A 23,117-nucleotide genomic window follows, 5' to 3' on the forward strand; every position below is an offset into this window, starting at 1 on the left:
CTATTCCAGTGCCTGGCCCACGGGAGCTCTTGCATGTGTTTCCACAATTAATTATAAATGAGTCAACTCTAACCTCAACTCTAACCTCTAATAGTGTCCACTCTATCCTCCAAATAGACCAAGGCTGGAAAACCTCCTTCAGCTGCAGCACTCTGTCTTATAAATCAAGGCTGGATGAAAGCCCAGTCCGTAAAACGTGTAAATGTTGCCGCTGTAGCTAGACAGGGGACAAAGCTGTATGGGCTCATCCCCAAGGAGAACCGTGTAAGGGCTGTGCAACTGGGTAACTGAGGCAACATCCAGCCATCTGTAGGAAGACTGGCTTTCTCAAAAGGAGAATTACCTTACTGAAATCCATTTGGGAATAAATGGTTAAAATTCTAAATCCCAAAGTTGACTTTTTTTTTTTTTTATGAGACAGGGTCTCACTCTGTTGCCCAGGCTGGAGTGCAGTGGCCTGATCATAGCTCATTGCAGCCTCGATCTCCTGGGCTCAAGAGATTCTCCTGGCTCAGCCTCCCAAGTAGCTGGGACTACAGATATGCGTCATCACATCCAGCTAATTTTGGTATTTTTTGTAGAGATGGGCTTTGGCCATGTTGGCCAGACTGGTCTTGAACTCCTGAGCTCGTGTGATCCACCCACCTTCGCCTCCCAAAGTGCTGGGATTACAGGTGTGAGCTACCGAGCTGGCCCAAATTTTGACTTTTTAAAAAATGGTCTCTTTACTCTTTGTCAAATGTGAAGAATATTGCTCTTCAGTTTCGAACCCAGAAAGGCATCTTTACAACTTGAAGAGCTTATGGAATCCTATCCTTGCATGACACAGAAATGTATCTGTACCTGTAGTTAACCTAAACATTGATTCTGTCCTCATTGTCTAAAACTGCCCAAACTTCATATCAGGTATTCAAGTCAATTTAATAAACTTTAATTGAACATCCACTTTTTTTTTTTTTTTTTTTTGAGACAGAGTCTCACTCTGTTGTCCAGGCTGGAGTGCAGTGGTGCGGTCTCGGCTCACTGAAACCTCTGCCTCCTGGATTCAAGCAATTCTCTGCCTCAGCCTCCCAAGTAGCTGGGATTACAGGTACCCGCCACCATGCCTGGGTAATTTTTTGTATTTTTAGTAGAGATAGGATTTCACCATCTTGGCCAGGCTGGTCTTGAATTCCTGACCTTGTGATCCACCCACCTCGGCCTCCCAAAATGCTGGGATTACAGGCATAAGCCACCGCACCCGGCCCTGAACATCCACTTTTAAATACAAAGCATGTGCTATATTCTAGGAGGAGAGGATGAAGAGGTTTATAAATACAGAAATGAGTAAGACCTGGCCCTTGTACTCAGGAGGTTGTAATCAGGTGGAGAGAGAGAGACAAAAACTGTGAGACAGAAATAGAACCAAATTCACACAGAGAACCTGGGAAGATGAGGGCTTGAAGTAGCAGAAAACTTCACATAGGGGATAATTTTTGAGATGAACTTTAAAAGGTAGGTTGGAGTTCACAAATAGAGACACAAGAGAAAGTCATCCCAGGTTGAGAGAACAGCACGAACTAGTCACTAAATCCTTCCCCATCTTTCCAAGTAAAGGACCTGTTTAATATCAAAGAATTAGCAGAATCCCACAAGACAACTATTATACTTTTAATAGCCATTGATAGAAAAATACAAAAGGACCTCAAGCTACTATGAATTCAGTAATATTATTGCACAATTTATATATTTATATGTTATTACCCACAACTAGAGCAACATATATTTGAAATTTACTCATTTATCTATGGATAGGAAATATTCTTTCTTGGCAAACATAGGGACTTATGAACTCTTTGCTACAACTCCCACCCCCTCGACCCAGGAATCTAAAGCTTGTAAGCTAAGAATTATTTCCTAAAATGATCGAAAGTATCATTCACTTACATGAAGCCATAGTAAAGCTTGCTCCTGCACAGATGAGGGGTATCCTGTAAACCGACAACTAATAAAACCAAACATCTCCTCCATTGAGAAAGGCAGAGGACAGAGTTCAATGTCAAACATTTTGCTGGAAAGCAGAGCAACACAAGTAAATGACCAATGGGCATAGATCGGGTTCTACTGATGCCACCAATGTCATTCTAACTATTCCCTATTTGGAAAGCCAAGTCTTTTAGATTAGTTTGTGTTCTGAAACTGTTATCAGCATGTTTCACTTTACTATAAGAGAAGTTTGTCATTGAAATAGAGGTCTTATAAATAATTCATATGGTTGTTAATAACATTACTGTTCTTCCTTATATTAGGTTTGACAGAAGGAATTGCATTTCTAAGGCATTAGCATTGCTCCCTAGCATCTAAAACAGTTTCCCTTTGCACTTTCCCACCACATCCCACCAATTATAATTATATTTGAAAATTTCAAAATAAGCAAACATCTGTTTTTATCTATTTACTATTCCACAAGAACAAAATCTTTTTGGGACAATGCCAAATCATCTTCGGTTGAGGTATTGCAGCTATTTCATGTTGGGGCTTCAAGTTTCTCTACAGGGTTGTTAAAAAGTAAATGAGATTATATAAAATGCTTAGTAGGGTGACAGGCATACAGTACATGCTCAACAAACATTAGGTATGATTATAATTGCAGTGATTTCATTAAACTACTTACCCACCTTAATACTTCCCTGAATTCTTTTAACTGATTATCTGGGACTTCTGTTCTGATGGCTTCCAGCCATTCCGGCATAATACACTCCCAGACAGATTGACTGATCACATTATAGGGGATCAGGCAGAGGATTCGATTGAGACCTTCCTTCAGCTGAGTCACTGTGCTACAGGACTTATCCCAGTAGCCACCAACCTGAAGGGGTTTCCACACCCACAGGGGAAAAGAATGAAACACACTGGTTACAATTATACTCAAGGACTTCCTAAGGCAACGGGTACAGAGAAAGGCCACAATCCATCATGTCTGGGTCCTCGGCCAAGAATCTTCAGTGTGAGATTGATTCGTAAGACAGTAAACCACCAGGATCCATCAGTTACAGAAAGGAAAACATAGTTACCAATAGGCTCAAATATTGATTACGGATTGAATTTTTGATGATTCTACTGTAGATTTTCCAAATCACATGTGAATTAAAATTCCAAAGATTTATTCCCAATAGGATGAGCATACTATTAGAGCTTTCTTATTCCTCAAGTCTGATAAATCCATTACAACATGCACGTTACGCCTGTGCTTCAGAAGAACACAGTTTTCTACTACTTTGTACTGCAGATTTTTCATTACAGGAAATACGGTAGTACACAGTGCTCTTTTTACCCTATGCTGCATACTCTGCCACAATTTTTTTCCTAAGAACACTCTAAAGATAGTTGAATCTGTGAATAAAAAGGACTGGCTTTTTAAACTAATTAAGATAGTATATTAATTTTTAAGAGCAGGAAAAGGTTAAAATCATGAATTTACAGACTTAGGTTGTTCATAATCCTGAGGTTAGAGATCGTATATTCTAAATATCAGTGTAACAAAGGTTAAACTGGTCCTGAGTCTTTACCAAATAACACAAGATGTGTGAGAAATTACCTTAATTTAAATGAATCCTATTTTAAATGTTTATTACATCTAGAATTCCAGGTTATTCCGAAAAATCAATCAATTCTATTTTAAAGTTCCAATATCTATTTGGTGCCGTATTGACCAAAATCCTAGACAATTGACTAAATATTTTTAGGAAGTGACTATATTTCTGGAATTTCTGTTGTGTTGTTGTTAGTTACAGGTACAGAGAGAAAAGAATCAGCACTAATAACATTAAGATCCTGAAATATATCATTACTGAAGTTTTTTTGGCTATGTAGTTTATGGTCAAGCCATATAAAGGCTTATTGGTTTTGAATCGTATTTTGGAACAACGCTGCTTTTGGAAACCCTAAATTGTCAATGGTCAGATGGCAAATCTTTTGGGTTAGAAAAGCTTTCATATTTAAAAGGATTTTTAGAGCGCACTTACCCTAAACAAATGTCCTAATTACCTACAGGGGAGGATGAAATTGAAAGAAGGACACAAAAAGTATCACAGCTAGCCTAAAAGGCTTCCTTAATGAAATTAAACAACAGAAATCAGATTTACAACCACAATTTAAATCTACACCCACTATAAACTCCCCTTCACCACCTTCCTCCTGCACATGGCCCAGTGGGAGGCTGATAGTTCAGTCTCATAGGAGATATTACGGAAGACTTCCCTCTACAGGTCAATGGGCTGAAGTGGAATGATGTGCTCAGAGGGCAGGAATTTATCCTAAAGGCTCTGTTAAAAGATTTATACAAACATTCCAAAGGCACACAACTCTAAATTCAGAAGCCCTGGAACGCAGGAATCTTTTGGTTTCCACATCAGTTGGAAATCTTCTCTCTGACGTAAAGGGGCAATTTCAAAATAGTGCAGTTGGATGGGCAGGCCAATCCCTTAATGCTACTGCTGAGGCCACCACCCAGTTCTTTGAAGAATTAAAAATAACTGTTCTAGGCTGAGGTGAAAGGATCTCCTGAGGCCAGGAGTTCAAGACCAGCCTGAGCAGCGTAGTGAGACCCTGTCTCTAAACAAATTTTTTTTTAATTATTGGGCACGGTGGTATGCACCTGTAGTTCCATCTACTCGGGAGGCTGAGGTGGGAGGATCGACTGAGCCAGAAGTTTGAGGCTGCAGTGAGCTATGGTTGTGCTATTGTACTCTAGCCTAGGCCACAGAGCGAGACCCCATATTAAATAAATAAATAAATATTTTTAAAAAATAAATAAATGTCCTGGCTTTACTGAGTCTTTACAAAAACATAAATGTGGCCTTGGGAATAACCTAAAGCCAACCCCCCCCCAATCCTTCTTACCAATCCCAAAACCTCCCCTCCAAAAGATGCTTGCAGATACTATAAAATGCCAGGACACTGGAAAAGGGACTGTCCTGCACTTAAGAAGCAAAACTTAAATTGTAATTGTCCTGGGCCTCAGCCTGGACATGTAAACACTGCAGACTCTCCAGACAAATAATCATCCATTCCCCCATCCTCCCTTAAGCACCTACATGTTAAAGCTCAACACTGCCAGGAGAATTTCCTGCTTGTCCTAGACCAAAACCTGGCAATAGGCAAATAGGTCCCTGGAAATTCTCTTGGAGCAGTTACTTTAAAAGTCTGCATCACGGGGCGCGGTGGCTCACGCCTATAATCCCAGCACTTTTTGGGGCGCAATTCATAGTCATATTAAGACCAATTAATAGTTATACAAAGTGTGAAAGGAAAACCTTGGGCCCCAAAATTACTAAGCTAAAGGGAAATGTCAAGCTGGGAACTGCTCAGGGCAAACCTGCCTCCCACTCTATTCAAAGTCACCCCTCTGCCACACACAGAGACAGATGCATATCTGACTGCCTCCTTTGGAAAGGCTTATCAGAAACTCAAAAGAATGCAGCCATTTGTCTCTCACCTACCTGTGACCTGGAAGCTCCCTCCCTGCTTTGAGTTGTCCCTGCCTTTCTGGATAGAACCAATGTACTTCTTACACATATTGATTGATGTCTCATGTCTCCCTAAAATGTATAAAACCCGAGCACCTTGGGCACATGTCTTTCCCGAGGCTGTGTCACAGGAAAGCATCCTCAACCTTGGCAAAATAAACTTTCTAAACTAACTGAGACTGTCTCAGATATTCAGGGTTCACAAAGGAACCATTATATTGATAAAAGAAAACCATTATATTGATAAAAAGCCATTATACTGATAAAAGAAAACTCCAGCTAATTAAATGTAAAGGAGTTTAATCAAACAATAAACGATTCACAATTTGGGCAGCCTTCGGAGACAGAGTAGGCTCAGAGACTCCAGCACAGCCACGTGGTAGAAGAAGATCTATGGACAGACAAAGGAAAGGGATGGATAGAAAAGAGAAGTGAGGCCGGGCACGGTGGCTCATGCCTGTAATCCCAGCACTCTGTAAGGCCGAGGTGGGTGGATCACCTGAGGTCAGGTGTTTGATATCAACATGGGAAAACTTCATCTCTATTAAAAATACAAAAAAATCGACCAGGTGTGGTGGTGGGCACCTGAATCCCAGCTTCTCGGGAGGCTGAGGCAGGAGAATCGCTTGAACCTGGGAGGTGAAGGTTGCAGTGAGCCAAGATTGCACCACTCCACTCCAGCCTGGGCAACAAGAGTGAAACTCCATCTCAAAAAAAAAAAAGGAAGGAAGGAAGGGTACAGAAAAAGCTGGATTGGGTATAGGTTGGCATTTGCATTTTGTGAACATGGTTTGAATAGTTGGCTACATTTGATTGGCCAAAACTCGGTGATTGGCACGGTGTAGGCTATGGTCCATTCATACCTCCACTTGTTATAGATCGCAATGTACAGAGAAACTTTTAGGCCAAACTTAAAGGATGTAAGGAGGCAGTTTTAGGCTAAACTTGGTTTAACACTATATTATTTTTCTGGACTTTCAGGTTTAACCATGCCTTTTACTTAAAGAATTCCAGGCCAGGGGCAGTGGCTCAAGCCTGTAATCTCAGCACTTTGGGAGGCCAAGGTGGGTGGATCACGAGGTCAGGAGATCAAGACCATCCTTGCCAACATGGTGAAACCCCGCCTCTACTGGGTGTGGTGGCACGTGCCTGTAGTCGCAGCTACTCAGGATGCTGAGGCAGGAGAATCGCTTGAACCCGGGAAGCGGAGGTTGCAGTGAGCCGAGATCATGCCACTGCACTCCAGCCTGGCGACAGAGCAAGATTCCGTCTCAAAAAAAAAAAAAAAATTTCCAGAAACTGGCCTAAGGAGATCCAAAATCGAACCAAGGCTGTGGAGTGTCCCTACTCGGGAAGGAATGCTGAACAATTGATTTACAGCATTGTTGCCGCTGGCCAGACCACCAGGTGGCCTGTTACTCAAGGTAACCATCACGACCGGCTATGCTGACCTGCATCCCTTACCCCTTAACAAGCTCTGCCCAGCCCGGCCTGCACACCTTACCCCTGATGTCAATTCCTGCTCTTTGCCTAATAAAACAATCCCTACCAATGCTTTTTGGAAAACCAGTGGGAGGATTCTTGCACTTCCACTGTCTCCCTTGCTCTTGAGCACAAGCCCTGAAATAAAATCCTTGTCTAGGAAATCCGCTTGGCCCCATGTTAATTTCCATTACATGGGAAGCCAAAGAGTCTGGTTTATAAGAGATTCTCTGGCAACCGCTGCACGTCCACAGGACATGGAGGACATTTTTCCCTCCCAAGCAGGAGGCTTGTGAGCCAGTATGATGGCCGGACACCTCTGCAGCTGATGGGTAGCTGTCTGAATCTTTGGTTCAGTATTGCTGCAACTGAGAGTTTTCCTCCAGCCTCCCCAAGACTCCTTGCCACCCCTCTAAGCTATGCTTTCCCTCCTCTCCTGCCCCCTATTTGTTGTGTTTTTATTTTTCCTTCTTCTTCCTTCCTCCTTCCCTTCTTTTGGTTTTCACTAACTTCATCAACTCCAACTGAATAGGTGCCCACACAGGGCATGTTGAAATGCTGGATTGGCTCAGCCTGAGTAGTCACCCATGCAGGATGGATTGAAATGGCTGATCAGTTTAGAAAACTCTGTTTATTTTTTTTATTTTTTTTTTTGAGGCAGAGTCTCGCTCTGTCGCCCAGGCTGGAGTGCAGTGGCCAGATCTCAGCTCACTGCAAGCTCCGCCTCCCGGGTTTACACCATTCTCCTGCCTCAGCCTCCCGAGTAGCTGGGACTACAGGCGCCCGCCACCTCGCCCGGCTCGTTTTTGTATTTTTAGTAGAGACGGGGTTTCACCGTGTTAGCCAGGATGGTCTCGATCTCCTGACCTCGTGATCCGCCCATCTCGGCCTCCCAAAGTGCTGGGATTACAGGCTTGAGCCACCGCGCCCGGCCGAAAACTCTGTTTAGTGCCCTGACTTTGAACTCGGTAATCTTCTTTAAGTCTTCTAAGTATTTTCCCTCCCTTTGCCACACCTTTTGAGGAAGGGAAGCCTGTGGACTTGCCTGTCGTCTGTCTGTTTCAGTGTGAAGCTACTGACTCTGCGTGCTGTTAAAGCAAACTAAATACGGCCTGAGAAGAAGTCCATACATCTATATTTGAGTCCTTGTGGATATAACCTAGCTGTAGAAAACAACGTATATGGTGGTCCATTTCCAAGACAAAATACCTTGAATACACTTGGACCTGTAAGCTATGGAAGAACAGGATACCCTAGGACCTTGCATTAATAGCCACTGCCTGCTTGTTCGGACCCTTTAGTTATCCTCACCCGAACCAGAGGATTTAGCTTAGAATGGAAGTTCACTAGCTTGCAAAAATAGCTCACCTTATCTATACCTAACAGCTTGCTTAACCCCCTAGGTCATAGGTCAAATACTTGAAAAGTCCCGGAGCTGACTACGATTACAATGCATTAAGGGCTGCAACAAAATACAGTGAGAAGACCCTAAAGAAAATACCTAAAGCCCCAACACAACAACCAATAAAAACCAAGAAAAGAAACTTAGGTGACCACGTCCAGGAAGATTGTAACCCCACAGTGCTCAGCCTAGAGGAACCAGGGGAAGGACTTGCGCACGAGGGGATAAATTGCTTGCTGTAACTGTACCAGATGTGCCTGCTCAACAGACACCCAATCCTGCAAGACCGACAGTCAAGTTTCACTTTTGCTGTACCTCTGGTCTCTTAGTCCTTTCTTTGGGTTTGGACCAGTAGGTGTGCCTCTTATAATTTGGGGGAGCACATTTCTGTCAGGCCTCTGAGTCTAAACTAAGCCATTGTATCCACTGCGACCTGCATGTATACATCCAGATGGCCTGAAGTAACTGAAGAATCACAAAAGAAGTGAAAATGGCCAGTTCCTGCCTTAACTGATGACATTACCTTATGAAATTCCTTCTCCTGGCTCATCCTGGCTCAAAAGCTCCGCCACTGAGCACCTTGTGACTCCCACCCCTGCCAGCCAGAGAACAACCCCCTTTGACTGTAATTTTCCACTACCTACCCAAATCTTATAAAATGGCCCCATCCCTATCTCCCTTCGCTGACTCTCTTTTCAGACTCAGCCCACCTGCACCCTGGTGATTAAAAAGCTTTATTGCTCACACAAAGCCTGTTTGGTGGTCTCTTCACACAGACACAGATGAAATTTGGTGCCATGACTCAGATCGAGGGACCTCCCTTGGGAGATCAATCCCCTGTCTTCCTGCTCCTTCAACATTTATTCTCCAAAGGATATCGGGTATCCCCCTCCAAAGCTCAAATTTCTTCTCCATCCGTTACCTACCTCAGCATAATTCTTCATAAAACACACGTGCTCTCCCTGCCAATCATGTCCGACTGATCTCTCAAACCCCAACACCTTCTACAAAACAACAACTCCTTTCCTTCCTAGGCATGGTTGGATACTTTCGCTTTTGGATACCTGGTTTTGCCATCCTAACTAAACCATTATATAAACTCACAAAAGGAAATCTAGCTGACCCCATAGATCCTAAATCCTTTCCCTACTCTTCTTTCTGTTCCTTGAAGACAGCTTTAGAGAATGATCCCACACTAGCTCTCCCTGACTCATCCCAACCCTTTCACTACACACAGCTGAAGTGCAGGGATGTGCAGTCGGAATTCTTACACAAGGACTGGGACCGCACCCTGTAGCTTTTTTGTCCAAACAACTTGACCTTACTATTTTAGGCTGGCCATCATGTGTCCATGCAGCGGCGGCGGCTGCCCTAATACTTTTAGAGGCCCTCAAAATCACCAACTATGCTCAACTCACTCTCTACAGTTCTCATAACTTCCAAAATCTATCTTATTCCTCACACCTCATGCATATACTTTCTGCTCCCCAGCTCCTTCAGCTATACTCACTCTTTGTTGAGTCTCCCACAGTTACCACTGTTCCTGGCCTGGACTTCAATCCGGCCTCCAACATTATTCCAGATACCACACCTGAGCCCCATGACTGTCTCTCTGATCCACCTGACATTCACTCCATTTCCCCATATTTCCTTTTTTCCTGTTCCTCACCCTGATCACACTTGGTTTATTGATGGCAGTTCCACCAGGCCTAATCACCACTCACCAGTAAAGGCAGGCTATGCTCTAGTATCTTCCACATCTGTCATTGAGGCTACCACTCTGCCCCCCTGAACTACCTCTCAGCAAGCCAAACTCATTGCCTTAACTCAGGCCCTCACTCTTGCAAAGGGACTATGCATCAATATTTATACTAACTCTAAATATGCCTTCCATATCCTGAACCACAATGCTGTTATATGGGCAGAAAGAGGTTTCCTCACTACGCAAGTGTCCTCCATTATTAATGCCCCTTTAATAAAAACTCTTCTCAAGGCCACTTTACTTCCAAAGGAAGCTGGAGTCATTCACTACAGGGGCCATCAAAAGGCATCAGATCCCACTGCTCTGGGCAACACTTATGCTGATAAGGTAGCTAAAAAAGCAGCTAGCGTTCCAACTTCTGTCCCTCACGGCCAGTTTTTCTCCTTCTCATAGGTCACTCCCACCTACTCTCCCACTGAAACTTCCACCTATAAATCTCTTCCCACAGAAGGCAAATTGTTCTTAGACCAAGGAAAATATCTCCTTCCAACCTCACTGGCCCATTCTATTCTGTCGCCATTTCATAACCTCTTACATGTAGGTTACAAGCCGCTAGCCTGTCTCTTAGAACATCTCATTCCCTTTCCATCATGGAAATCTATACTGAAGGAAATCACTTCTCAGTGTTCCATCTGCTCTTCTACTACCCTCAGGGATTGTTCAGGCCCCCTCCCTTCCCTACACATCAAGCTCGGGGATTTGCCCCTGCCCAGGACTGGCAAATTGACTTTACTCACACGCCCCAAGTCAGGAAACTAAAATACCTCTTGGTCTGGGTAGACACTTTCACTGGATGGGTAGAAGCCTTTCCCACAGGGTCTGAGAAGGCCACCACAGTCATTTCTTCCCTTCTGTCAGACATAATTCCTCAGTTTGGCCTTCCCACCTCTATACAGTCCGATAATGGACCAGCCTTTACTAGTCAAATCACCCAAGCAGTTTCTCAGGTTCTTGGTATTCAGTGCAACCTTCATATCCCTTACCATCCCCAATCTTCAGGAAAGGTAGAACAGACTAATGGTCTTTTAAAAATGCATCTCACCAAGTTCAGCCTCCAACTTAAAAAGGACTTGACAGTACTTTTACCTCTTGCCCTTCTCAGAATTAGAGCGTTTCCTTGAGATGCTACAGGATACAGTCGATTTGAACTTTTATATGGACACAGTTTCTTGCTTGGCCCCAACCTCGTCCCAGACACCAGTCCTCTAGGTGACTATCTTCCAGTCCTTCAGCAAGCTAGACAAGAAATTTGCCAGGCTGCTAATCTTCTCTTGCCTACTCCAGATTCCCAGCCATATGAAGACACCTAGCCGGACGATCAGTTCTTGTTAAAAACCTGACCGCTCAAACTCTACAACCTCGATGGACCAGACCCTACTTAGTCATCTATAGTACCCCAACTGCCATCCACCTGCAGGATCCTCCTCACTGGGTTCACCATTCCAGAATAAAGCTGTATCCGTCGGACAGCCAGCCTAATCCCTCCTCCTCCTCCTGGAAGTCGCAAGTACTCTCCCCTACTTCTCTTAAACTCACTCGCATTTCTGAAGAACAGTAATAACCCTCATGAGCCTAATACGTCTCTTCATTCTATTAGGTCTGTTCATCCTTACCCTACTTTTTGCAACAGGGCTTTATGCAGTCACCCCTACTACTTGGGCTGTGCCCCAAAAACTAGTCATCCCTACTATCTTCTGTCTAGTCATACTCCTATTCACCATTCTCACTATTCTAAACTCTTGTTTACACTGCTGGTTTACACTGTTTCTCTAAGCCATCACAGCTGATATCTCCTGGTGCTATCCCCAAACTGCCACTCTTAACTCCCTTTTAGAGTGGATAGATGATCTTTGCTGGCAGGGCACCCTCCAATACTTCCACCCTGATAAAGTTCTATTCTTTATTTTTATACTCACTCTTATTCTCATTCCCATCCTTATGCCACCCTCTACCTCTCCCCAGCTATCTCCACCATACTATCAATCTTACTCACTCTCTCCTAGACGTTTCTAATCCCTCCTTAGCAAACAATTGCTGGCTTTGCATTTCCCTTTCTTCCTGTGCCTACACAGCTGTCCCCGCCTTACATACAGACTGGTCAACATCTCATGTCTCCCTACACCTCCGAACTTCCTTTAACAGCCCTCACCTTTACCCTTCTTTACTTTCTAGACAGGTCCCGCAAGACCTCCCCAGACATTTCACATCAGCAAGCTGCCACCCTCCTGCACACTTACTTAAAAAACCTTTCTCCTTCTATCAACTCTACTCCTCCATATTTAGACCCCTCACAACACAAACTACTATTCCTGTGGCCGCTTCTTTATGTATCTCTCAGCAAAGACCCACTGGAATTCCCCTGGGTAACCTTTCACCTTCTCGATGTTTCTTCACTCTTTATCTCCAAAGTCCAACTACACACATCACTGAAACAATTGGAGCCTTCCAGCTCCATATTACAGATAAGCACTGTATCAATACAGGCAAACTTAAAAACATTAGCAGTAATTATTGCCTAGGAAGACACTTAACCTGTATTTCACTCCATCCTTGGCTACCTTCCCCTTGCTCATGAGACTGTCCTCCCAGGCCCTCTTCTTGTTTACTTATACCCAGCCCCAAAAATAACAGTGAAAGGTTGCTCGTAGATACTCAATGTTTTCTCATATACCATGAAAATCGAACCTTCCCCTCTATGCAGTTACCCCATCGGTCCCCATTACAACCTCTGACGGCTGCCACACTAGCTGGATCCCTAGGAGTCCAGGTACAAGACACCCCTTTCAGCTCTCCTTCTCATCTTTTTACTTTGCATCTCCAGCTTTGCCTCGCACAAGGTCTCTTCTTCCTCTGTGGATCCTCTACCTGCTCATTGGACAGGCACATGCACACTAGTTTTCCTTACTCCCAAAATTCAAATTGCAAATGGGACCAAAGAGCTCCCTGTTCCCCTCATGACACCAATACGACAAAAAAGGGTTATTCCACTAATTCCCTTGCTTGTTGGGTTAGGATCTTCTGCTTCCACTATTGCTCTCGGCACTGGAATAGCAGGCATTTCAACCTCTGTCACGACCTTCTGTAGCCTCTCTAATGACTTCTCTGCTAGCATCACAGACATATCACAAACTTTATCAGTCCTCCAGGCGCAAGTTGACTCTTTAGCTGCAGTTGTCCTCCAAAACCGCCAAAGCCTTGACTTACTGCTGAAAAAGGAGGACTCTGTATATTTTTAAATAAAGAGTGTTGTTTTTTCCTAAATCAATCTGGCCTGGTGTATAACAACATAAAAAAACTCAAGGATAGAGCCCAAAAACTTGCCAACCAAGCAAGTAATTATGCTGAACCCCCTTGGGCACTCTCTAATTGGATGTCCTGGGTCCTCCCAATTCTTAACCCTTTAATATCTATTTTTCTCTTTCTTTTATTCGGACCTTATATCTTCCGTTTAGTTTCTCAATTCATCCAAAACCATATCCAGGCCATCACCAATTATTCTATACGACAAATGCTCCTTCTGACAACCTCACAATATCACCCCTTACCACAAAATGCTCCTTCAACTTGACCTTTCCCACTCCAGGTTCCCACACTGCCCCTAGTCCCACTTGAAGAAGCCCTGAGAAACATCGCCCATTATCTCTCCATGCCACCTTGCAAAAAATTTTCGCTGCCCCAACACTTCAACACTATTTTATGTTATTTTTCTAATTAATATAAGAAGACAGGAATGTCAGGCCTCTGAGCCCAAGCTAAGCCATCGTATCCCCTGTGAACTGCACAGATACATCCAGATGGCCCAAAGTAAGTGAAGAATCACAAAAGAAGTGAAAATGGCCAGTTCCTGCCTTAACTGATGACATTCCACCAGGAAAAAAGTGAAAATGGCCAGTCACTGCCTTAACTGATGACATTACCTTGTGAAATTCCTTCTCCTGGCTCATCCTGGCTCAAAAGCTCCCCACTGAGCACCTTGTGACCCCCACCCCTGCCAGCCAGAGAACAACCCCCTTTGACTGTAATTTTCCACTACCTACTCAAATCCTATAAAACAGCCCCCTCCTCCCATCTCCCTTTACTGACTCTCTTTTCAGCCTCAGCCTGCCTGTACCCAGGTGATTAAAAAGCTTTATTGCTCACACAAAGCCTGTTTGGTGATCTCTTCACATGGACACGCACAAAAATTTCCTATACTAGGTTAGTAGTCAGACAAAATTAAAAACCTAATTTAGTAGTATGTGTCTATAACAATAACTGAGTCTTGGCCAATCCCAGAGGCCATACCTGAACCACTCATATAGACTGCTAAGTGCTCAAATTGTGTTCAAATAAGGCAAGCGCCAATCTGTACCCAACCCAGCTGTCTCTGTACCTCACTGCCGATTTCGGTAGGTCACTTCCCTGTTTTTGTTTATAAATCTTTATACTCCAGCACAGCACACGTAGCTGTGCTACAGTCTCTGTGAATCCACTGTGATTCTGGGGGCTGCCTGATTCGCAAATTGTTCATTGCTCAATTAAACGCTTTTAAATTTAATTAAGCTGAAGTTTTTCTTTTATCAGTGCTGTCTTTGAGAAGAGAGAAGTGGCAGCACATGGGTCCGGAGTTTGTATCACTCACATCCTGATCCATTTTTCCTTTTTATGTGTTTAATTTGACATCTTATTCCCCCATGCAGCCCACTGGGTGGCATCTTGCAAAAATGAGAGGCTTCTGTCTATGGTTCCATGAAACAGAAAAGGAAGATTTTCTTTTATAACACAGCTTGGCCTCCACAGTTATGGCCCAGCGAACAAGGTCATCAAAAGCTGCTCTGCTCTTATAGAAGCTGCAGAGAGAGGGAAACCAAAACCCTGGCATGCAGGCAAAACGCTAAGGATTTCTTACAGCCAAGGTCCCATCCTCTCGCTCTCTGTGCAAACCAGTTAAGTAAATGGTAAAAAAAAAAAAAAAAAAAAAAAAAATCCCTGTTCCTCTCATCTGCAAGGTTTTGATTAATGAGAAAAAAGATGTGTGAGACTAGTCTTAGGTTGTAGTGAATCTGCTGTACTTTGTGGTATGAATTTGTCATTCTGCGTTGCTCTGTCATGGAGGGGTTGCCACAGAATAGAATGTGGGCATAGGACCCCTACAAGTCTGCCGTTTGAGCCGGCCCAGCAGACTAGTCAGTTACAAACTTTGCTATGGGTCCCTGAAACAAAAATCAAATGAGGTTTCCCTCTTGTCTTGTTTTATGTCCTTGAGAGCTTGACTTTTTGACCATGTGGGGGTATTCTCTCTCAGTCTCTGCCATCCAGAGGGTGGAAATTTTCAAGTTCACGTAAGGCAGCCAGTCTGAAAGGACACATGATAATGTCATGGCTAGCCTTAAGGATTCTCTTAAGCAGTTAAAATCCTTTGCAAACTTTAAACTGTCTGCTCTAGATTACTTCTGGGAAGAACAATAGCAACTGCACCATACTGTAGCTCTGTGGCTAAGGCTTTGCCCTTTTATGATGGTGGCATGGGTTCAATTCCCAGCTTAGAGAATGAGTCCTTTCTGGTTTGATATTTATGTGACCTTTGCCATTTATTTATTCTTTTTCCCTCCATTGTCTTTGTGACCATATAGGGGTACTCTCTCTCCATCTCTGCCATTCAGAGGGTGGAAATTTTCAGGTTCATGTCAGGCAGCTTGTGATTTTCTGTCTTGAATTTTCCTTTCTCTGAGCTATCTTGGAGGTGATTCTACATCTTGTAAAAACTGCTCGTAATCTCTTTGTAGACACTTTGTGCAGCCATGGTTAAATCATAACCTTAATTAAGGCTTATTGGATTTGTTAGGGAAGCAGGAACCTATGGGAGCCAGAGTAACCCCATTTTAAGTTCAGCTCCATCTTCAGATTAACTGGGCATACTCCTTGCTGGTCACTACCCACAGTCATAAGATATTGACAGTTGAGGAAACAGCCTAAGATACCAGCAAAGACGCACTCTCACAACAGCAGAAAGTCCAGATTCCCAATACCCATAACAAAATATGCCTTCAAGATTGTTATAGTTATGGTTTGATGTATTCACACACTAAAATGTCAAGGATAGTTTTCTTTAAATCAATAGAATATAAATTTTGTCATGCTCTCTGCTCACCCTTACATAGACATGGCTTAGCTTAGCTTTTATATAGAGAGGACCCCTATATGAGAAAAACTTAAGGTGCCCTTCTCTGTAGTGGAGTAGCTTTCAATAAACTCTCTCTTCTCACTGCACTCTGCTACTCGCCTTGAATTCCTTCCTGTGCAAGATCCAAGAACCGTCTCTTGGGGTCTGGATCAAGAGCCCTTTTTCTAGTAACAGTTGCACTTGGGAAAATCCCTTTCAGAGAATAAAAGGCTTAAATGCCAGAGGTGCTGGCTGTTTGTCTCTAACAGCCAGGCAATGTTCTGGCAATTAAAGATTTAAAAGAGGTTTTTTTTACGAGCTCTATGGTAAACAAGATTAATTAAAAGGGGGTATCCAAGCTATATATACATTTAGAAGGCCGTTATGCTTTTTTCTCTTCTTGGATCTTGTTTTTCTCAAAAAAGGGTTTTTGGGTTTTGTTTTTTTTTTTTCTCAGTCGATTGAATTGTTTCTCCATTTACCCTGTCCTCTGGCACACATGCCCTCACTGCCCTGCATGAGAGGACTTAAGGTAATTTCTAAAAGCCTGGAACTCCTTGAGAGAAACAGAAGAGGCACCACAAACTGCTGTTTTGGGAGAAACCTCTGTTTTCCAAGTAGAACCCAAAGAATTATAAGCAGACAGATACTTCTCAAAATCTGAGGCTCTGTTCTGTTTTAGTTACCTGATCTTTTTGACTTTTGGGGGCATCAGAAATTATTTCGCGTTATTTAGAAAAGTTGAATCTTAATGTGCAATAGCTAAATAAGAGGCATATATTTTTTAAATGTCCAGTGGCAGTTGCTTACAGTGAGTGGCTATTACTACAGGGTGATACTCCTTTCTGTGTGTGTTTACCTAAAAAGCCATGCTCTTGGGCACCTAGAAGGTATGAAATGGCGGATGGGCTGATTACAGAGCAGACTAATTGATGTTGGGTTGTCCAGCAGCCTTGGGGAAATGGCCATACAATAAAATACGCTGTGAAAACATTGCACTGTCTTGTCTCACAGCACTTCCCTTTTTGGGGGGACCCAGTATTTGGTGTAAAAACGGGATCCTTGATTTTGGGAGATCTGTTCTGCCTTCCAGCTGTGCCCAACTACTAGGCCCTAAAAACTGCATGCTTTCCTGGCCTTGTTCTTTAAAAGGCTCCACTCTGAACCCAATTTAAAACCTTACATCTTTAAAGAAATCTCCACATGTAGTGGTATCTGTTTTTCCTGTCCGTCTCTCCTAAACTTTTACTCACACCATTTCTCTCTTGGTTTAAGTAAAATATAAATTACCTATCTTATTTCACCTAAGAATTGTCCCTTTTAAAACACAAATTTAGAGTTACCTCACTGATAATGATTTAGGGCAGAGAACAGATAATCAAAAGATTGATGGTCTATCTGAAATAAAATGAGAAAGAAATCTTGGCTGGGTGTGGTGGCTCACACCTGTAATCCCAGCACTTCGGGGGCCAGAGGCAGGTGGGTCACTGTAAGCCAGGAATTTGAGACCAGTCTGGCCAACATGGTAAAACCCCATTTCTACTAAAAATACAAAAATTAGCCAGGCTTGGTGGCATGCACCTGCAGTCCCAGCTATTTGGGAGGCTGAGGCAGAAGAATCGCTTGAACCCAGGAGGCAGAGGTTGCAGTGAGCCAAGATCACACCACTGCACTCCAGCCTGGGCGACAGAGAGAGACTCCATCTCAAAAATTAATTTAAAAAAAAAGAAAGAAAATCTTAAAAACTGGCAAATGAAGAATCTTATAACTCTACCAGATCTGCTTCTCTGTCTGTGTATTTATATGTGTCATGTATGTGATGTCTTACACCAAAATATGTAAAAGACCTCCAATGAATTGGCTTAAAGAAAAATAAATGCTTAAATAACATATTTTATCAGAAAAACAAACACTTTAATGCCATTTAGTTCACATGGCTTTAGTAATCTTTGGTAAATAAAGACAGTTTTAAAGACTACAGGTAAAATAAAATTAAAATGTCTTTAAAATTTAGGCATTCGGTCTAAATTAGGCAGGTCAGAAACCACCCTTGCTAGATGCTTTAAGGTTATAAACTGTTTCTATGACTTTTGATAACTGTTTGACTTGCCTGCTTTGGGGCCATTAGATTCTAGGTAAGGCCTGGAGATATATAGAATTAGCCACACTCCCTAGCTATACTGGAAAAGAGTTACATATTACCTGTAGTTCCTGTGGCCCAGGCTCTGTACTTGGTACAGAATTAAAATTGCATACACTAAAAATAAAAATTAGGTGTTTTTAATAAAAAGGCATGGGAATGTAGTTTTTAAAAGACAAACTAATTTTGTCTAATTTAGAGGGTTAAAGGATTGTTTGGGGTTAAAATAAAGATAGAGGCCGGGCGCGGTGGCTCAAGCCTGTAATCCCAGCACTTTGGGAGGCCGAGACGGGCGGATCACGAGGTCAGGAGTTCGAGACCATCCTGGCTAACACGGTGAAACCCTGTCTCTACTAAAAAATACAAAAAAAAAAGCTAGCCGGGCGAGGTGGCTGGCGCCTGTAGTCCCAGCTACTCGGGAGGCTGAGGCAGGAGAATGGCGTAAACCCGGGAGGCGGAGCTTGCAGTGAGCTGAGATCCGGCCACTGCACTCCAGCCCGGGCGACAGAGCGAGACTCCGTCTCAAAAAAAAAAAAATAAAATAAATAAAATAAAGATAGAATATAACTGAAAGTTTAAGCCAGTTGGAGAAGATTTGAGAAAGATTAATCTTGCCGGGCGTGGTGGCTCAAGCCTGTAATCCCAGCACTTTGGGAGGCCGAGACGGGCGGATCACGAGGTCAGGAGATCGAGACCATCCTGGCTAACACGGTGAAACTCCGTCTCTACTAAAAATACAAAAAAACTAGCCGGGCGAGGTGGCGGGCGCCTGTAGTCCCAGCTACTTGGGAGGCTGAGGCAGGAGAATGGCGTAAACCCGGGAGGCGGAGCTTGCCGTGAGCTGAGATCCGGCCACTGCACTCCAGTCCGGGCGACAGAGCGAGACTCCGCCTCAAAAAAAAATAAATAAATAAAAAGAAAGATTAATCTTGAAACAGAAATTCTGTGTATGAGCTAGTCGACTAAAATTAAAAAGGTATTATTTAGTTCTTTTATTAAAATAAAAGCTCTCTAACGCAGGGCCAGAATCTGGGCTCATGTGTCAGAACAATAGAGTTTTCCTGGAGCATTTATCTGCTCTTTAACAAAAAATTATAAAGGGTTATAAAAATCTTACCTTATGGTCAAACTGGTTAAAATTAGATAGATTTGTTTATAAAATGTTATTAAAATTAGCTTTAGTATTAATATACTAATGCAAAGGTAAAATTTGGTTTTCCCTTTTGAGCAAGATTTTCATTCGCCTACAGGAAAAAGAAAGAGACAGATTTTTTTTTTTTTTTTTTTTTTTTTTTTTTTTTTTTGAGACAGAGTCTTGCTCCAGCCAGTCAGCCAGGCTGGAATACAATGGCATGGTCTCAACTCACTGCAACCTCCACCTCCTGAGTTCAAGTGATTCTCCTGCCTCAGCCTCCCAAGTATCTGGGACTGCAGGCATGTGCCACCACACCCAGCTAAGTTTTGTATTTTTAGTAGAGATGGGGTTACACTATGTTGGCCAGGCTGGTCTCAAACTCCTGACCTCATGATCCACCCACCTCGGCCTCCCAAAGTACTGGGATTACAGGCGTGAGCCACTGTGCCCAGCCATGCTGTCTTTATTGGGTCTGTTTATTTGGAAAGCTGAGTCCTCTCTCTATGAAAGACTAAAGGATTTTTGCTGTTTAGAAATCTTTGAGTTAATCATGTTGGTTAAATAAATAAATTGTGGTCCTATTTTGTAATGTCAGATGTTTTAAATTTTGATATTTGACAAGCTTTCCAAAATCAAATCCTGAATTAAGCCTTTTTTGACCTAATTAACCGTTTTGTATAGTAGGCCCTCTGAAGTCCAAAAGAGACATATGCAGCTTATTTGGTATATTAAAACCATACAGGAAACACTATCACATTTAAAATGGTGTTTAGCTTTTTTTAGATTATATTCATATAAATGTGTGATTAATATGTATTCCAAAGTTATATAAGATTCCTATGATTCTGATATGCCTAAGTATCTGGTATCAATAACAATTAAGATTGTTATGTTAAATTATTATGTGCCACAGAAATGACCAGATTTCCCTGTTGATTGCATCTTTAACTGTGGCTGTCCTAAGACTCTTGCCATCCACAGACAATCGTCTTGTTTTGATCTATTCCAAAAGAAGGTTTATAATCAGCTACAGGACTCTCACAGATACTCTTGAATGCAGGTCTCTGACAACTTTGGTGATTGAGTCATTAGAATGGAGGGAAAAACTTGTAAGGCCCTCTTGGAGAGCTAATGTGTCCATAAATATCAAGCAGAACAGGAGTTAATTTCATGGACTAAATGAATAGGAGATTGAAATAATCTTTTTATGACCTTTCTTCCTGAAATGCTGCTGACACTTTTTGTTTTGTTTTTCAGAGTCAAGAAAACTTTTTTCCCTTTTAAACTATTTACAACTTTAAACAATTGAATAAACTATAACCTATAGGCAAAATTTTGAGCATGTTTCTTTCTCTCTACCTGATTTCTGCAGAATTTGGGAACTATATGTGAGTATTCTTAACTTATGGCAATATAGTTGTTTGCATACATGCAATAAGAATCTGTTTTCTTTTGTAACAGGACACAACTGGGGAAACTGGTTATTTTATCAAGGCTTTGATAAGAATGACATGCTTTCATACCACTTTTCTAAAAACTGAGGTATAAAGCCAATAAAAGTTCATTGGAAAAATTGCCCTCATATCCTGTCTATGCAGGCCTCGTACAGGGTTCCTGACCTATGGTAAGTAAAGAATCTCACTTTCTTTTTTTTTTTTTTTTTTTTTTTTTTTTTTTTTGAGACGGAGTCTCGCTCTGTCGCCCAGGCTAGAGTGCTGTGGCCGGATCTCAGCTCACTGCAAGCTCCGCCTCCCGGGCTCATGCCATTCTCCTGCCTCAGCCTCCCGAGTAGCTGGGACTACAGGCGCCCGCCACCTCGCCCGGCTAATTTTTTATATTTTTTAGTAGAGACGGGGTTTCACCTTGTTAGCCAGGATGGTCTCGATCTCCTGACCTCGTGATCCGCCCGTCTCGGCCTCCCAAAGTGCTGGGATTACAGGCTTGAGCCACCGCGCCCGGCCTACTTTCTAACAGGTCCAGGAGCCCCAAGTTATCTATGGACCTCAAGAGGGGAGGAATTCACCCAATTCATACAAGTGTTTGCAGGCACAGATAAATCCATAGCTAGGCTCATAGCTTTAAAAAGTCTAATCTGAGAATCCTTACGAAACAAAGTTCCAGCAAAGCCAATTAAAAAAAAAAAAGCATAAACAGCAAATAATTACTCTTGCTGCACTTCATGCAAATAATCAAAACAAGTATAATGAAACTAAAATTTATTTTGTAAATGCATCAGTCCTATCATAATTTGTCTTTGATAAAAATGAGAGACTGGAGAGAAAAAGAATATAACACACCTGTTGTAGGTTCTAGTCTTATCTGTTGTTTTTGAGCTTTTTAATATTATTTTTTGAGCTGCAAGTCTCCAAACTAACTTTTTTTTTTTTTTTTTTTTTTTGAGACAGAGTCTAGCTCTGTCATCCAGGCTGGAGTGCAATGGCCAGATATCAGCTCACTGCAAGCTCCGCCTCCTGGTTTTAAGCCATTCTCCTGCCTCAGACTCCTGAGTAGCTGGGACTACAGGCGCCCGCCACCTCGCCCGGCTAGTTTTTTGTATTTTTTAGTAGAGACGGGGTTTCACCTTGTTAGCCAGGATGGTCTCGATTCCTGACCTCATGATCCGCCCGTCTCGGCCTCCCAAAGTGCTGGGATTACAGGCTTGAGCCACCGTGCCCGGCCGGCAAACTAACATTTTAAAAATTTTCTTCCACTTTTCTGACTTAAACTCAATGAAATTGCTACTACCTTTTTTCTAAGGCTCTGCAAACTAAGGCTTATTCTTTATAATACAAACAAAAAAACATGAAAAATTGCCACCACCCTCCTCCTCTGTAAAGATGCTTTGAGCCTAATAACTGGGTAGATTATGCCCACCATTAACAGTTGTTCTTCTTTTGTTTCCATAGAAATGTCTCTTATTAAAAGTATGTTTGCCGTATATTTCAGACACCAGGAGACTCATTCTCTAGCCTATTCACTTAAATTCCAAATAGCATCTGATTTCTTCTCATAAGCATTGTTAAACTGGACTTAGGCATTTTATTAATTATCACTGGGTGCTATTTGATTTTTTAAATAATTCTTTGTTATATTCAACAGGCATACAGATGGTTAAAGTTTATGCCTTCCAGACTTCAACAGTTCTAAGTCGAGCTAATGATGGCCCAAGGATTCCAACCCATACCATCCCAGGAGGATTCTAGTCCCTATAGGTCTCTAAAATAGTCAGTGAGAGATTTCTATGTTCCTCTGAGGTTAGACGGGGACAACAACCCTGTTCAGCATAACTGTTCAGTATAGCTTCAGAAGATGAGATCTTCAGTCCTTTTTCCTTAAGAATAACAAGAGTTAAATCTCTCAGAGGGGAATGAGACAGTGAGGAAGTGGCTTGGCTTCAGCTCACACCCACTAGAGCGTTCTTTCATGCATTCCCACTGATCTCAAAACCCATACCACTACCTCACCAATGCATATCCATTAATAGTCATACAAAGAAAACAACCATTCTGTATTGTTCTTCTGTGCTCTTATATGTTTAACCATGCCT

General features: G+C 42.5%; 1 protein-coding gene across 3 annotated transcripts in view; it reads right to left on the bottom strand.

The window, feature by feature from the left end:
- Positions 1-23,117, bottom strand: part of UNC79 (unc-79 homolog, NALCN channel complex subunit) — a 287,744-nt gene that overhangs the window by 134,957 nt on the left and 129,670 nt on the right. For all 3 annotated transcript variants that reach the window (XM_033191506.1, XM_033191504.1, XM_033191507.1), the window contains 2 exons: positions 2,658-2,848; positions 1,927-2,050 (listed from right to left, as the gene is read on the bottom strand). In XM_033191506.1, coding sequence (XP_033047397.1) covers positions 1,927-2,050; positions 2,658-2,848 — 315 coding nt within the window. The remainder of the gene's footprint in view (positions 1-1,926; positions 2,051-2,657; positions 2,849-23,117) is intronic.

The sequence above is a fragment of the Trachypithecus francoisi genome, unplaced genomic scaffold (genome assembly GCF_009764315.1).
Source record: "Trachypithecus francoisi isolate TF-2019V2 unplaced genomic scaffold, Tfra_2.0 Lachesis_group3, whole genome shotgun sequence".
Lineage (NCBI taxonomy): Eukaryota > Metazoa > Chordata > Mammalia > Primates > Cercopithecidae > Trachypithecus > Trachypithecus francoisi.